Raw genomic sequence first — 16849 nt, 5'->3', positions numbered from 1 at the left:
GAGCATGATGTTCGTAGTTCACTTGAAGGTTCTTAGCAGCTTTCTGTGATAGAACGGCTAGTGTTATCCTTGTAGAGGTGGAAACATCATATAATTTGGGAGTGAGATGGCCTTTTAGAGAGCACAATATCAGGCAATTGTTGTTTTTGTTATTTGATGTAAACCAACCTAGAGTCTTAATTGTATGGAACATGCCTAACGTAACACACAGTGCTTTCAATAATCGTCAGAAAACCTTCGTAATAAATACCTTACATTCCTTGTTGAAGCGACGGTAGGAACAAATAGAAAGTTAACTTTATGCAGCACATGCCTTCCCCAAGTATTTTTTTTAAGTCATCCGTCTTCTGAATTGTTATATGCGGCCTGACACGATTTCCTCTCCTCTGCCAACATTTTCATCTCAGAGTAGCACTTGCAGCTACGTCTTCAATTATTTGCCGGATTTATTGCAATCTCTGTCTCCCTCAACAGCTTTTACGCTCTACAGGAAGTTATTCCCTGATATATTAATAGATGTCCTACCATCCTGCCCCTTCTTCTTGTCAGTGTTTTCCATATATTACTTTCCTCGCAGGATTTGCAGAGAATCTCCTTATCCCTTACCTCATCAGCCACATAATTTTCCACATTTTTCTATAGCCCCACATCTCAAATACTCCGATTCCTTCTTCTTTCTTTTTCCTCAGTCCATGTTTCATTAGTATAGATACATCGTACATTCTCAGAAATTTCTTTCTCAAATTAAGGCCTGTGTTTGATACTAGTAGATTTCTCTTGGCCAGGAATGATGTTTTTGCCAGTGCTAATCTGCTTTTTATATCTTTCTTGCTCCGTTCATCATGGGCTACATTGCTGCCTAGAGGGCAGAAGTCCTTCATCTATTTCGTGATCACCAATCCAGATGTTAAGTTTCCCGCTATTCTCATTTCTGCTACGTCTCATTACTTTCGTATTTCTTCAATTTTCTCATTAGACTGTTCATTCCATTCATATGATAATGTAATTCTTCTTCCCTTAAACTTAGGATAACAATATCAGCGAATCTTTATCAATGATATCGTTTCACCATGAATTTTAATTCCACTCTTGAATCTTTCCTTTATTTCGGTTATTGAGCATTCGATGTATAGATTTAACAGTAGGGGCGAAAGAATACATCCCTGTCTCACAAGTTTTTTAATCCGAGCAGGTGATCTTTCTCTTATTTTTTCCTGTAGCTTTCCGTTACTTCTGTCACAATTTCGAACATCTTGCACCATTTGACATGTCGAATGCGTTTTCCACGTCGACAAATCCTATGAACGTGTCTTCATTTTTCTTTAGTCTTACTCCCATTGTCAACAGCTTCAATTGTCAGCCGCAACATCAGAAATGCCTCTCTGGTGGCTTTACCGTTCATAAGGCCAAACTAATCGTCATCTAAAAGAACCTCAATTTTTCTTTCTATTTTTGTCTACAGTAATCTTATCAGTAACTTGGATGCATGAGTCGTTAAGCCGAATCTGCGATAGTTCTCGCAGCTGTCTGTTCTTGAAATGGAAATTGTGTGGACGAACTTTTTCCGGAAGTCAGATGGAATATCGCCGGACTCATACTTCCTACACATCAGTGTGTATAGTAGTTTTATTGCTACATTTCCCTTTCCGACTATCAACGTCAGATGCGTCGAAAAGCGGTCGGCGTAGGTAGCCACCTGTACGTGAATTATATAAATATGTGCATATTTAAAGGTGTAACGAAATGAAACTGGTAGGTGGAGATTATGGGGGCTAAAAATGAGTAGAATGGAAACGGTGACCGTCTTATGCTGCGCTGTCAGAAGCTATCGGTTTTGGACATGTGACTGATTTGGTCAGTTGTTCCTGCCCCAACGAAAGAAGATGACACGAGTATCTCCATATTCTTCGAAGGTGAAATAGGAAAAGTCTGTTGGGCAGCTTGCAGCGAAGTACGATTGTCACGGTCAATACTTCACACCATCCGTGTAATGAATTGTGCACTCTGAGCTCGCGATAATGGAGTTTATGGTATTCACACTTCCTCGAACGAAAGGGGTACTGGTCTCCAGTATACTTCTCACTCCGGGAGTTTCTAGTCACGAAAGTAGCAAGTTACAATCAGTTCTCTCCTACTTGGAATTAAACGCTAATTACAGAGAGCAGAAAAATACAGACAAATTTGACTGGTCACCAATTTGAATTTCTTTGGAAACAACTGAAGATCCAAGATTTTCCGGCTCTCAGTTCGATTTCTCTAGCGGTTACTGCCCATGTGAAGGAACTGACGGCCAGGCTTTGCAGACTTACTTCGCAATCTTAGGCAAAGCGTTCCCCGATTATTCATTGGATACGTAGATAACCCAGTGACACTGACGTCTAAGTAAGTGAGTGGCGCTTATTGATGTATCAAATTGCTGTTACGACATCACCTGCCCATAGAAGGATTTAGGAAGAATCAAACTACAGAAGGAAATGAGAGTGACGAGAAAAATAAGTGCCGTAATATTAACTTCCAGTATTAACGGTCTAGACATAGTTTCTCAGCGAACTAATCAGTAGGAATCGATAGGATACCTACATAACTAGTAAAATCGATAGGACACTTGCGTAACTAGTAAAATAAGTTTTATTCTAAAATCTTCGCAATGTTCTGACAGGGTGGCTATAATGTATGCAACAGGAGACATACCGTCAACGTACGCGAAAACCATTATTGTTACACAGCGCTAAAGGAGATGTGGTGATAAACATAAAAACTCTGGGATTCCAGTCATTTCATTCTTGGAAATAGATGACATAGAGAAGAATAGAGGGAATAAATGAAATTGCTACAACGAAGATCGATTTGGTCTTAGGAAAAGAAATAAGGGCTTGAAAATAAATTCTGACGTTGTACAATGTAATCCTATAAATACCTAGGGAAAAAATTTCAAATCCATTTATAGATCTTCAAAAGAGCGTTAGAAAATATTTTTCTGCAATATAATGCTCCAAACAGGACATTCTATTACCAGTAAAAATTTTATTCTAAAGGAGAGAATTTGGAAAAGTTTTATTTACAAGTGTGACCAACAAAAATTTAGTTCATCGACATTGTTATATAATTCATGTGTCGAAGATACGTGAAAAAATTTCGGCACAGAAATAACTTAGCAACGATGGTAGTTAGGAGACTTGGTATTTGTATGCATCACATTATTGTTGCTTCATGGAACAGACGGTATGTGTATCAGAAAACTTCCGTTAAACTGGGTTGGCTTTGGTATCAGAACTGAAGGAATATGCGGAGTGGGAACCGAAGCAATATCTTTGTGATAACGCAGAAGTAATGATGCAATGGCGGAAATTTCTTTTTGAGAAAAAACACTTACTGGACGAATAAAGGTGGAAAATCTTGACAAACTATATGGTCACAGCACATTAACGTGTTCAGTGGAAATGAGAATTGTAGGAAAACCAGAAAATAATAAATTATAACAGCGTGAAATTTTATTTCAAATGACAAAATTCAAGTGTTGAGATATAAAATGTAATAAAGAGTTTCATAAAAATTGAAGTCTCTCAATAGAAAGAACGGTTTATCATAAATTATAGCACGGTATTCAATAACTCAGAAAATTGAACAGACTAGAATTTATACGTGAAGATCAAGAAGAGAATCTGTAAGATCCACCACAACAGATGATGTACGTAGTTGATACAGCGATACGACAAATTGGGATGAGTTATAATAATGTGAATATCGTTTTCAAAAATAAACTATGGTAAAGAGATAACTGGCATTACTCAAATCGCAGGTCGGTGTCTCAGAGTAATGAAGCAAACCAATGACTAATAGTTTTTCAATTAATTTACAGATAATACCTCACATTACTTACTGCACATGTGCGTTGTCTTTATGCGAGTGCTACATATTTCTCACCCTGAGAACATTCGTTTATGCTTGGTTTTCTTTCCTTTTTCTTACTTCATTTGTAAATTAGTCTCTGTTTTTAATAAAGAGTTGTATGAAATAAACTCAGTAATGTATGGGCGTCCTAATTGTTCACACAAGCGCTTGGTTCTTTTCCATAATAAAATTTCAGCTGTAAATATTAGGAGTACTACTGTACAACTTAGGATAATTAGAAGCGTCAGCGTGCAACAGAGTAATTCGTTTAGCATGTTATCTTTCCGAGAATCTCCGTGAAAAACTACCATTTCCATGCACTTCGGTTGCAGTTACTCACCTGCAGCTACATGCGGGCTGTTTTACTTTTACCCCGCCTTTGGCACTCTGTATTTGCATAACATGTTCTCATTAGATTTACGCTTCATCTCAAACTTATGAATTCACTGGTAGATACCAGCAAAACAGAAGAAACGTTTCTGTAGCTACTAAAACTAACTTACCTATAACTACACAGTCTACAGAATGCATCTCGACATTAAAATACCAAGACTATACAGTATTTGCGCCTGCTCCACTGTTCAGTGTGGTTATCGCTACCTGAGAGGGCTCGCATGAAGCATTAATCTAGGACAATGAAAAAATTTGCAAACATTTGTAAACCAGTGGAAGAAACACATTTCACTTTCTACGTGAAAGGGTAACATTTGTTAACTGCATACCATATTTACTTTCAAGGTCACAAACGTTGCTTAATGTAATCGCCATCTGCATCCATGACAGCCGGGAACCGCACTACAGACGCCTTTCTTCGCAACACTTTTCGCACAGTGGACAGTGGTACGTTCAGCTGTCGTGTCACATCTCGTGCTCTGCTTGGAGATCGCGCACTGCGTCCAACATTCTCAGCCATGGCAGCAATAAGTTCTTCGACACTTTGTCACTTTGTCGCGCAATTGGACGTCGGTCTCTAGCAAGAGCAGTTCCAAGATCGCCAGTTACTTAGAACTTTGAATCACGTCCTTCAACCTCGGTGAGGCAAGAGGATCTCACCGTGTTCGTTTAATGCGTCCGTAGACGCGAAACGCAGCTGCACTAAAGTCCTGCTCGCCTTGTCCAGATCCGTGTTCATGCTAGTGTTTCAACACTACATCGTCGTACCAGTACCGGCACTAACACTACAAACAACGCAAATATGTAAATTGAAGGTGGAGAGAGACAGAAACGAAAGGAAAGGAACGGGGAGGAATCACTGCTGTCAGGTGCATTAGGAATGCCGAAATCAGAGACGGCGAGTGAAAATGTGTACAGGACCGGGATTCGAACCCAGGATCTGCTTACTAGGCAGTTTGGGTAATCACTGAACCGTCCGAGGCGCAGTGTTATCGTATCTGCATGGACTATCTCGGATCGCCTCAAGGCCCATCCACACTCCCATCGAGCGCCACATATTCGCAGCCCCCGTCCATTTCCTTCATATTCGCTGTTCCGAGATTCCCTCAGGAGTCGTGCGTATTGGTGCATTGCACAGAAGACGGGGGATTCATTGCCCAGATAGGCTTATCAAATTATATGACTGTGTGGAGTCTGTTCTTTCGGAGATGTCCGAAAGAACAGACATCACACTTTCGTTTAACAACGTAAATCCTGCAGCCCACAGTCTCAACAGTGTTCCCATTAAGTTGGGTGCCCGTGCGATAAATAGTTTTCCGTCTATACTGCCTCAAGTAGCGAAAGTCGCTGCGCTGTGAACGTGAAACATCCCCAGTTTCCGGGGAATGGGTTGTGGGAATCTGACTCACAATTGTGAAATTCAGATTCGATTCATACTGTGCATAATAAAAGCTCATGGCCAGAGGTGTAATGTGGCAAAGCACCAAGATCACTTCTCAGCCGCTGTTGAGAAAATCGACAGTGAAAAGAAACCGTTGCCATGAAATACTCTCGACGATCAATAATTTTCTGCAGCGTCGTGGCGCAGCGGTAAGCGCTCGGATTCGTAATCCGAAGGTCGCCGGATCGAATCTCGCGCTATGCAATTTTTTTTATTATTAGTTTTTTGTAATTCAAATATATATATATATATATATATATATATATATATATATATATATATATATAAAGTATTAATGAATTGCTTATGCATGTTGGTGAAGGCGGATCGTTCTCCAATTGTACCGCCTCCATTTTTCCGTTTCTTTTAACAGGGTGTACCAAAGCTCTCCCGTCCGCACTGATTTTCGACAATGTTATAAGTTGCGCTAGGGACCGCATCTACCTTCTTTCGAAGTTAGCAGGCAACTACGCTGTTATGCGGCGGCTCGTTTCGGCCCATTCAACATCTGTCATTCAAGTGTAACGAGCGAGTAACGGAGTTTATATTACATACCTGCCACAGCAAATTTGTGTTCGTGGGGTCTCTATTCTAATTCGAACGTTTGACTTACGCTATACGTATTCGTTTCGGAATATCGTTTCTTCGTCTTCCGTTAACTATACGTGGTTAACATTATGAAGACAATTAATAACATTTGTGAAATACAACTTTGTTTGCGGGAAACATAATGATGTTCGAAGTCGCCAGTTTTTCCACGACAAACGTCTTTCAACAACGTATTATATGCTTAATTGTAGCAACTGAGTGCCGGGAATTATATATATATATATATATATATATATATATATATATATATATATATATATATATATATATTTGAATTATAAAAAGCAAATACAAAAAAGAAAAAGGTTGCATAGTGCGAGATTCGATCCGGCGACCTTCAGTTTACGAACCCGAGCGCTTACCACTGCGCCACGACCCTGTAGAGAATTATTAATCGTAGAGAGTATTTCACCGCAACGGTTTCTTTTAACTGTCGATTTTCTCGACAACGGCTGAGAAGTGCATCTTGGTGCTTTGCCACATTACACCTCTGGCCATGAACTTTTATTATGCGCAGTATGAATCGAATCTGAATTTCACAATTGGCGGCCTCCCCTTGTCAGGGTAGAAGACGGACTGCGTAGAGTACTAAGAGACACTAACACAGACAGAATTATGGTGAATCGTAATTCTGTAATGTTTTTCACACGTAACCTGTCCAAAATATCGATAGAATGTTGACAATGACTGCAAATATAAGTACGAAAGAGAAGTTTGTAATAGGACTGTCCTTATCCTTAGTCATACTAGTGTGGTCACTGATACACCATGTGATCAAAAGTATCCGGACACCCGGCTGAAAATGACTTACAAGTTCGGAGCGCCCTCCGTCGGTAATGCTGGAACTCAGTATGGTGTGGCCACCCTTAGCCTTGATGACAGCTTCCACTCCCGCCGGCATACGTTCAATCAGGTGTTGGAAGTTTTCTTGGGGAATGGCAGCCCACTCTTCACGGAGTGCTGCACTAAGGAGAGGTAACGATGTCGGTCGGTGAGGCCTGGGACGAAGACAGCCTTCCAAAACATCCCAAAGGTGTTCTATAGGATTGACGCCATTACTGGGATGTTATTGTCGTGTAACCACTCCGCGGCAGACCGTGCATCATGAACATGTGCTCGATCGTGTTGAAAGATGCAATCGCCATCCCCGAATTGCTCTTCAACCGTGGAAAGCAAGATGTGCTGTGATAGTGCCACGCAAAACAACAATGGGTGCAAGCCCCTCCATGAAAAACACGACCATACCATAACACCACCGCCTCCGAATTTTACTGTTGGTACTACACACGCTGTCAGATGACGTTCACCGGTCATTCAGCATACTCACACCCCGCCATGGGATCGCCACATTGTGTACCGTGATTCGTCACTCCAAACAACGTTTTTCCACTGTTCAATCATCCAATGTTTATGCTCCTTACACCAGCGAGGCGTCGTTTGGCATTTACCGGCATGATGTGTGGCTTATGATTAGCCGCTCGACCGTGAAATCCAAGTTTTATCACTTCCCACCTAACTAACATAGTACTTGCAGTGGATGCTGATGCAGTTTGGAATTCCTGTGTGATGATCTGCATAGATGTCTGCCTATTACACATTACGACCCTCTTCAACTGTCGGCGGTCTCTGTCACTCAGCAGGCGTATTCGGCCTGTACGCTTTTGTTCTGTACGTGTTCCTTCACGTTTCCACTTCACTATCACATTGGAAACAGTGGACATAGCGATGCTTAGAAGTGGGGAAATCTCGCGTACAGACGCATGATAGAAGTGTCACTCAATCACTTGACCACGTTCGAAGTCTGTGAGTTCCACGGAGCGCCCCATTCTACTCTCTCACGATGTCTAATGGCAAGGGTAACGTGCGTAACACTCGAATATGATGTACAGAAATCTTCGTGTGTAGTGGAACGTCACCGTGACTCAACGAAAGTTAGTGTTGGTGCAATGTCAGGGAAAACTATTTTTTTTTCATTAACCTAATTGTTTCAACAAACATTTACCTGGACAAGCTAGAGCTACAACTGATACCACAGCTCGAGACCGACTCTGCGGATTACATCTGTCAACATGATGGAGCCTCCGCACATAGAGGAAAGCAGGTTCGCACGTTCCTAAATCAAAATCATTCAAACCGATGGATCGATTGTACTGGATGAAACGACTCTGCGTTCTGATCTTGACCATATACACAGGATGGTCGGGCTATACACATAATAATATAAACTATAACAACTTGAGAAGTAATTTAGATATTTATTGACAGTATGTTCCTACAAGTATGGTAGCTCAAAATGTCGTTTTATATACCTAATACGTCCCGACTTGCTCGCCATTAGTAGCGCGACAGACATATAATATGTATTCCAGTTCGGTCGAAATAGTCTGGGGCACTGTAGGCGTAACATTTATGATAGCTGCACGAAACGATGGCGCAGATGTGGTAGAGCATGGTCTGGTATCTGGTACACCTGATTTTTGATAAACAACACCAGAAAAAAATCAAGCGACATTATGTCTGATCTTCTAGGAGCCTAAGCTGTCGGTGGATTATCTCTCCCAATACAGCGACCTGGGTACTCATACCTAAGAAATCCTTCACAGTGTTCGCAAAATGACATGGTGCACCATCTTGTTGAAAGACCATCTCACGAGGAGAACGTGGCACTGTGCACAGCTCCAACATGTAACTGTAGACTCCACTATGTAGGCTCTTGGAAGAACCCCGCCCTTCAACGATCCACACCACACATTCGCTTTCGCAGAGTCACGTTCGCACTCTATTACTGTGTTGAAGGAGGGGGGGGGGGGGGGGTCAGTTACCCATAAGCGGCAGCTGAACGTGTTGACTGTGCTGAAAGTATGAAATGTAGCTTCATTCGAGAAACATATGACATCGAGGAACGCCTCCTTTACATCCATTTTTGCCCAAATCGCCTCTGCGAATGCCTTCCATCGAGACCCGTGCTTGGCATTGTTTTGCAGAGAAGATGCAGTTTGTAGGGCTGTAGCAGCAACGTTTTATGGAAGACATCATGTACTGTCCAACGAGGTAGCGCTAACAGCCTACTTGCTCGACGGTTTGACTTACGAGGGCTCCGCTGGAAGGACGTACGGATTAATTTCACAGTAGCCTCTGGAACGAGTGCTTGCCGTGGTGGTACGACGTCGAACGCAAACTCCCAGTGTCTCGTGACCACTTGTCCCACCACCCTCTGCTGTGGAGACCATTCGGCAACTGATGCGCGTTTATGTAAACAGAGCAGTTACGCGTATGCGCCCGCGGTACCAACTGTGGCAAGTTGAGTTACCATGCTTGTAAAAGCAAACCACCAAGAAATATGTAATTACGTCTTAAGTTGTTACGTTTTATGTTATTATATATTGAACATGTGCACCCTGTATTTCCCGACCTGAAATCCATGGATTCTTTTATGGGGTTATGTGAATGAGCTTGCATATTTGCCTCCTTCGTCGACAGTAGGTTAGTAACTCAAAAAGTTTATTTCTAATGCGCTCGCATCGGTGATAGTACACGTGCTCCATATAGTTCTGTATGTCATAATTGGATTATCGTTGAGATGTCATCCTAGTCAACGTCAACCGTTGATAATAACACCGTCTGCAAACCTATAATGCCTCCTTATGGTGACATCTTTTTTCCGTCCAGTGCAACGACGTACTTTTTATGGTTTTTATTGGTCAAAATACTCTTTGGGCCAATGACGACATTGTTACATGGTCGGCTGAAATGAGCAATTTCAATAAATTTCCTTGTTAAAGGCATGGCCAGGCAGTTTAATTCTTCACCACCAGGTAAATTATTACAGCACCTAAGGAGTCACTGATCTGGGATCCCAATCTCTATCGAAGCTTATGGCTTTTTAAGAATGCAGCTAGCGACCTCGGATGCTGCGTACAGGTAGCCTTTCAATATGTTATATTCCACACTTCACGCTGTTCTCCTACGTTTGCTGTGCGCTGTGTTAACAATTTATCATACATCCAACGAGTATACGTTTGACCTCACTATGGGGTACAATGATCGGACAAAAATATGGAAACACCACGAGAAATGCATGCTAGAACATAAATGTAGATGCTAGACAAGCTCGCAGATTGCGGTGTTCTGTTTGACCACAACAGCACCGGAAGAATATCCTCACTACTTAGTAAATATCAGTCGTGGACAGAAACGAGTTCTGTGTAGTTGTGACTTCATTATGAAGGAGCTTAGTGCCTTCGAACGACGGCAAATTGTTCGTTATGGTGGGTGCCCCTGTAACCTAGGCAAACGAAATGTTTGGTATTTCAAGAGGCAGCGTGCCGTAGATTTACACCAAACACAAGGCAAGCGAAAAAACATCATACATTACGTGACATCGCGGACGAAAGTGTGTGGACTGATCATGACAAGGCCGGCCGGTGTGGCCGAGCGGTTCTAGGCGCTTCAGACTTGAACCGCGCGACCACTACGGTTGCAGGTTCGAATCCTGCCTCGGGCATGGATGTAAGTGAAGTCCTCAGGTTAGTTAGGTTTAACTAGTTCTAACTTCTAGGGGACTGATGACCTCCGATGTTAACTCCCATAGTGCTCAGAGCCATTTGAACCATTTTGATCATGACCAATGGTCACTGATGAAGATTTTGACGAAAAAAGTTACTGGACGATAGCTGCAAATGTCACTCAGAACTGAATCTCGCACTCGCAAAATCTGTCAGCGCCAAAACAACACAAATGGAGTTTCAGAAGCAGGGAATTGCAGGAAGAACTGGTATTCCAATCCAGTCATCAGTAAAGCAAACGCTCTTAACGGGGGAATATGGTGCCGAAGCCATAAACCCTGTACTATGTGGAAATGGCAGAAAGTATTTTGATCCGGTGAGTCTTGTTTCACGTGGTTTCCAACTTTTGGTGGTGCTTACGTCCGAAGAGTGAAACATGGCGGAAATTTAGCGATAATTTGGGCAGCCATAACGTGGTATTCCATGGACTACACTCCTATTCTGCAATGATTATATAGTCATCTTGGCTGATCATTAACATCTCTTGGTACAATGTTTGTTCCCCATTTGTGACGTGGAGTTCCAAGACGACAGAGCTCTGTTCAAACAGCTCGCATCGTTCCAGGACTGGTTTTGTGAGCACGAGGGTTTAGCGTCGCATCTCCTCTGGCCCCACTGCCTTCAGATCTACACGGAGGTGACAAAATTCATGGGATAGCGACATGCACGTATACAGACAGCGGCAGTATCGCGTATATAAGATATAAAAGGACAGTGCTTTGGTGAAACTGTCATTTGTACTGAGGTGATTCATATGAATAGATTTCTGACGTGATTATGGCCGTATGACACGGGAATTAATAGACTGAACATGGAATGGCGAAATCTTAGACGGAGCTAGATGCATGGAACATTCTATTTCGGGAAACCTTAGCGAATTTTGTATTGCGAGATACGCAGTGTCAGGTGTGTGCCTAGAATTCCAGAGTTCAGGGGCTCCGGAACGCCCTATACTTGCAATGTTAAAATTACGCTTATAAATTACATCTTTCCTCACAAAGTATTTGAGGTAGGAAGTTGAACTTTTTACAGATTATTTACTGGAATATGGGCTACAACTTAACAGAGGATTTTACAAAATTTTAGTTCAGTTATTAAAGATGATTTTTTTTCAATTGTAATGAAAATTCACAACATTTTTTGCAATTTTTTGTTTATATATTCAAAAATATACAGATTTTTTTTGGAAAAAGGCTGTGTTAAATTATGCAGAAGGTACTGTGTAACATTTACTGAAAGTTTGAAACAAATATGTTTGGAAGATCCTTAGAAAACATGTAATTAGTATGAGAAAATAAAAGTTTTGGGAATCGAGCGACAAACATTGGATTAACTTTTTAGTGCATTCCAGGTCCATAGGAGGGATTATCTTCATCCTCTGCAAACTCCTCCTCCAGCTTCCTCTTGTTCCTCCTCCTGTTTACTCTTGCTTGTATTTCTAGACTCTTTACAGCCCTGTCTGCAGCCCGAAGGCGTTCCTTGTCTAAAGCAAACATTGCTCGTACCATGTTAGAACCTATCTTCATTCCCATATTTCTAAATACCTTTGGCTTTCCAACATTTCTCCTTTTCTTAAAAGCCTTCAGAGGATTTCTAATAACTTTACTTTTACTCATTATTATACTTCAACAAAACAGAGACTCAAGAAACAGAATTAATTACGAATATTTTCGAGATAACGACAGAGTAAATAAACATGAAACAATCGACAGTCACACCAGCGATATATATTGAACCATCACAGGTTAGCCACAACACATACTTTATCTCACATCACTAAAATGTACCTGATGAACACGGACGTTAATAATAACACCATTTGACAGCAGTTTAACAGCGCCACAGTGGGTCACGCCCATGTAGAACACATTTCAAAAAAAAAATTAAAAATAGTTGTAGTCTTCGGAATTGAATAAATTATATATCTGTTAAAAGGTAATAGTCTGCAGATTCAGGAAACGCAAAAAAGTAAAAATTGAACTATTCATGATTTTGAGCCTTTCCGGAGCCCCTTAAGGCAGTACGTCTTACCCCGAAAACGCTGTAGACGTCAGCCTACTCTTTACAACCGAGAGCAGTGGTATTTCAGTAGAGTTGTCAGCGCTAATAGACAAGCGACACTGCATGAAAGATCTGCTAAAGTCAGTTTGGGACGTACGACGAACATATTCGTTATAGCAATGCCGTGAAATTTGGTGTTAATGGCCTATAGTAGCAGACGACCGACGCGACTGCCTTTGTTAGCAGCACGACGTCGCTTGGAGCGCCGCTCCTGTTAAACCCTAGACGACTGGAAAACCACGACCTGCTCAGATGAGTCCCTATTTCAAATAGTAGGAGCTGATGGCTGGGTTCGAGTGTAGCGCCGACCCCACGAAGCCAAGGACCCAAGTTGTCAACAAAGCACTGTGCATCCTGGTACTCGCTCCATCATTGTGTGGTCAATGTTTGCATGGGAAGGACTGGATTCTCTAGTTCAAATGAACCGATCATTGACTGTAAATGTTTACGTTACAGGGGACATCCAGATTTGGTAGTTACTTTCTGCCATTCTCTCACGTCTTCACGCAGACGGACCTTTTTGAGCCGATTCCATACAATCAATTGGCACATACATACCACTCCGATGCCATGACTTACGTCAAGAGTGTCGGATCACATAACTGACTGATATTTTTCCACACTGTTGTATACGAGTTGGTAAACACAGGTAAGGAGAGGTGGGCTACAGCATATTGCGACAACTGTCGTTGTAGGAATGCTGGACAAGAGCAGAAATGATTAGCAAACAAATTAACACAGTAAACGGAAGATTATATAACAGGTACTTCTCCAAACATATGAAGACTCATTACAGATAATGCTTCAAGAAAAAGAGTCCAGCTAATACAACAGCAGCAAGGATGAGGCTCTCTGAACTGAAGCAGGAACGATGGTGTTGGAGCCGCAACTAGGCGGCATCTGCGTAGCATCAGGTAGCGAAGTAGCAAGATGGCAAGTGGGCTGTTACTGGCCGTCCTACAACGTGGTGGGGGAGGGCTGGAAGCGTGGCTCAGTGCGCACACACCATTGGGCCCACCAGACCCCCGGGCAACCGTTGCTGGCAGCTGACGAAAATTAGCAGTTCCATTGACAACTTTATGACGCCCATGGCGTGGTATAGATACGTGACACCACACACATCGTCTACAGTGTTCCATAGATACCAGTGTGTTCTTTTAACTGGGTGACTAAAATTTTGTCTGGTGAGCTTATCGACCAAAAGATGGTATTCGAATTACTGATACGAGTGCATTCTTTTGTTTGCTTGTGTGCAGTGTTTTCTCTGGGCTCGGGAACGCCTAAAAATCTGACGGGAGACCTGGGAGACGTGTGTGGCGCCAACTACCTGCCTTCCGCCGCCAGCGGCGGTGCGGCCGCCTCGCGGCCCCCGGACGAAAAGATCTACATCGTAGCCGCCGCCTACCTCGCCTGCATGGTCAGCGCCTGCCTCCTCGTCGGCATCGGCGTCGACTCCCTCAGCAGGTGCGTCGCATGCCACAGTTTCATTTAGCTCATCTTAATCCATATCAATTACCTTATTCGCCTGTATTGTTAATGGCAAACAAAAAGTTTCCATTTCACCGCGTTGCTGCAGCATATATGCAATTCCTATGTGGGCATATAATCACCGACATGAATGTAAGGGATTAGTGGTGACAAATCTGGAAACGTGAACTGCAGAGCCGTTATTACCAAATGCGTCCAATCAGGACAAATGCCCTGTCATTCTTTTCTTGACTGCTGAAGAACAACAGCCAACAGACATCCATAGGAGAACTAAGAATGTGTACAGAGCAGCATGTCTGTGGAAAACCATCATTGTGGAATGGTGCTGGTCACGATTCGACACAAGATGTCATGCAGTCTGGGGGGTCAGCCCCTTCAAACTCGGATACACTCGCGCATCCGGCCTATGGTCCTGATCTGTCCCCAGGCGAGTATCACGCCTTCGGTCCCTTAAAAGAGGAATTACCGACGATTCTTCTCGGACTAGGGTGTGCAGAAGATGGTTAAGAACTTCTCCACTCAGCAGGACACTTTCACTAAATGTGTATCTACAACCTGGGGCACCAGTGGGATGATCGCCTCAATGCTCGTGGCGATTTTGACTCATTGGCATTCCGATTCTGCACTGTACGCCCTTCGAAAGGCAGTTTTTGATTGTCCCTTGTACAATGACGTGGAAAAAGTAGCGTGTTGATCCACCTTTGTTCTGTATCCGACGAGTATACCAATGTGCAGAGAGAAGCCAGAGTGCACAGTGAAGAGTCTTGCTACATCACATGAGCAGGCCACTGCAAGATACACAGCAAGATCTATGTCTAGATTAAATGCATTAAATAACCGAACATCATCCATTGGGATATTTTGTGATCTCTCAAAGGCTTTTGATTGTGTGAATCATGAAATTCTTCTAGATAAGCTTAAGTATTGTGGTACGAGCGGGACAGTGCACAAATGGTTTAATTCATACTTACTTGGAAGAATGCAGAAGGTTGAAATTAACAGTACAGACAGTACAGACATTTATATCGATTGTGTTCAATGAAAATTTTATCTGTTCTTACTGCTCATGTTCGCTGCCTTGTTATTCTCATCTGTTGTGGCTCTGGTCAGCAGCGGGAAAATTGCGTAGGTGTATCCTTCTGCTTATATTCTTCTATCTCATTAAATTATTGTACAGTATTAGTTTAGGCTGTCAGCTTTAGGTGGGGTTTGTTTTGGGATATCGTATTCTTGTCTAAGATCTGATCATTCTGCGAAGTTCTTGTCACGGCCGCACACACCTTCGAGGAGTCGGGGAAGTATGTGAGAATGAGCACTCATTCAACTCACAAATGTAATAAAGGACTGGTAATCGTAGGTCCGAGATTTTAATAACCACAAATACCTTGACAATTATTACTAAAATGACATGAGAATTCGATAAAATGACGTAAAAATGACTGGCACATGGCACATTAAAGCTGTTTGCCGGACCGCGCAAGAACTAATATGAAATTTGGAACACAGGAGACGAGGAACTGACAGAAGTACAGCTGTGACGACGGGGTCGTCAGTCGTGCTCGGCTAGCTCAAGGGGCTAGAGCATTTGCTTGAGAAAGGCAAAGGTCCCTGTTTCGAGACCCGGTCTGGCACACAGTTTCATTGTGCCTCGAAAACTCATATCCGTGTACACTCTGATGCAAAGAGAAAATTTCATTCTCTGAAGTGAAATTGATAAAAATGAACTGAAAGTGACTTATAAAAGGAATTAAAGTAATGAATAAGTTTACAGGAGGTAGTAACTGAAATTATAAAAGGGCAATTAATTTAAAATCGCTATTTCTTTCTTTAAGAAATCTCGTTCTTTGAAGGTGCATGAAAATAGTTGTATCACCATCACAGACCCATTTCAGTGTATGACAGTCAGCATGCAGACGTTCTGCTAACTGAGAGAATTTTTTGCCAGACAACACTTGCTTATAGTTAGAAAATCGTTCAACATTTGTTGAAACAAATGGAGCGTGAACTTTGATATTTTCCTTTGGTTTCAAATTTTAAAATTCTAAAAAATCTACACATAAATTTTGGTATTTCGTAAATGGACATTACGTTTGCTACAATGCCGATACTTTTGTTTCAATAACCATACCTGATACAAATTAACAACAGTAAGTGACGCGACAATGATAATAATCAGACGAACCACCAGCTTAGACTGATGTGTAAAACTTAAGCACGAATGTAACTTTCGCGAGATGTGTTACTGCCAAGTAACATAGCTCGATGAAACTTGGACCGTACATAGAACAGCTACTATATAGTTCAGAACGTAACTGAAAGAAATAGGCAATGAGAATAGAACTAGCACTTTTTTTAAAGGACGATAGTCTTACTGAAGTTATCGAGATTCATGATGATCTCT

The 16849-nt window shown here is 42.0% G+C and overlaps 1 protein-coding gene across 1 annotated transcript in view; it reads left to right on the top strand.

Moving 5' to 3' along the window:
- LOC126252847 (UNC93-like protein) overlaps window positions 1–16849 on the top strand; it is a 432164-nt gene that overhangs the window by 259890 nt on the left and 155425 nt on the right. Inside the window, exon 4 of the mRNA XM_049953795.1 lies at window positions 14217–14424. Coding sequence (XP_049809752.1) covers window positions 14217–14424 — 208 coding nt within the window. The remainder of the gene's footprint in view (window positions 1–14216; window positions 14425–16849) is intronic.

The sequence above is a fragment of the Schistocerca nitens genome, chromosome 4 (assembly GCF_023898315.1).
Source record: "Schistocerca nitens isolate TAMUIC-IGC-003100 chromosome 4, iqSchNite1.1, whole genome shotgun sequence".
In the NCBI taxonomy this organism is placed as follows: domain Eukaryota; kingdom Metazoa; phylum Arthropoda; class Insecta; order Orthoptera; family Acrididae; genus Schistocerca; species Schistocerca nitens.
The sequence above is the reverse complement of the archived record's forward strand: the minus strand, read 5'-3'. Positions and strand labels throughout refer to the sequence as shown.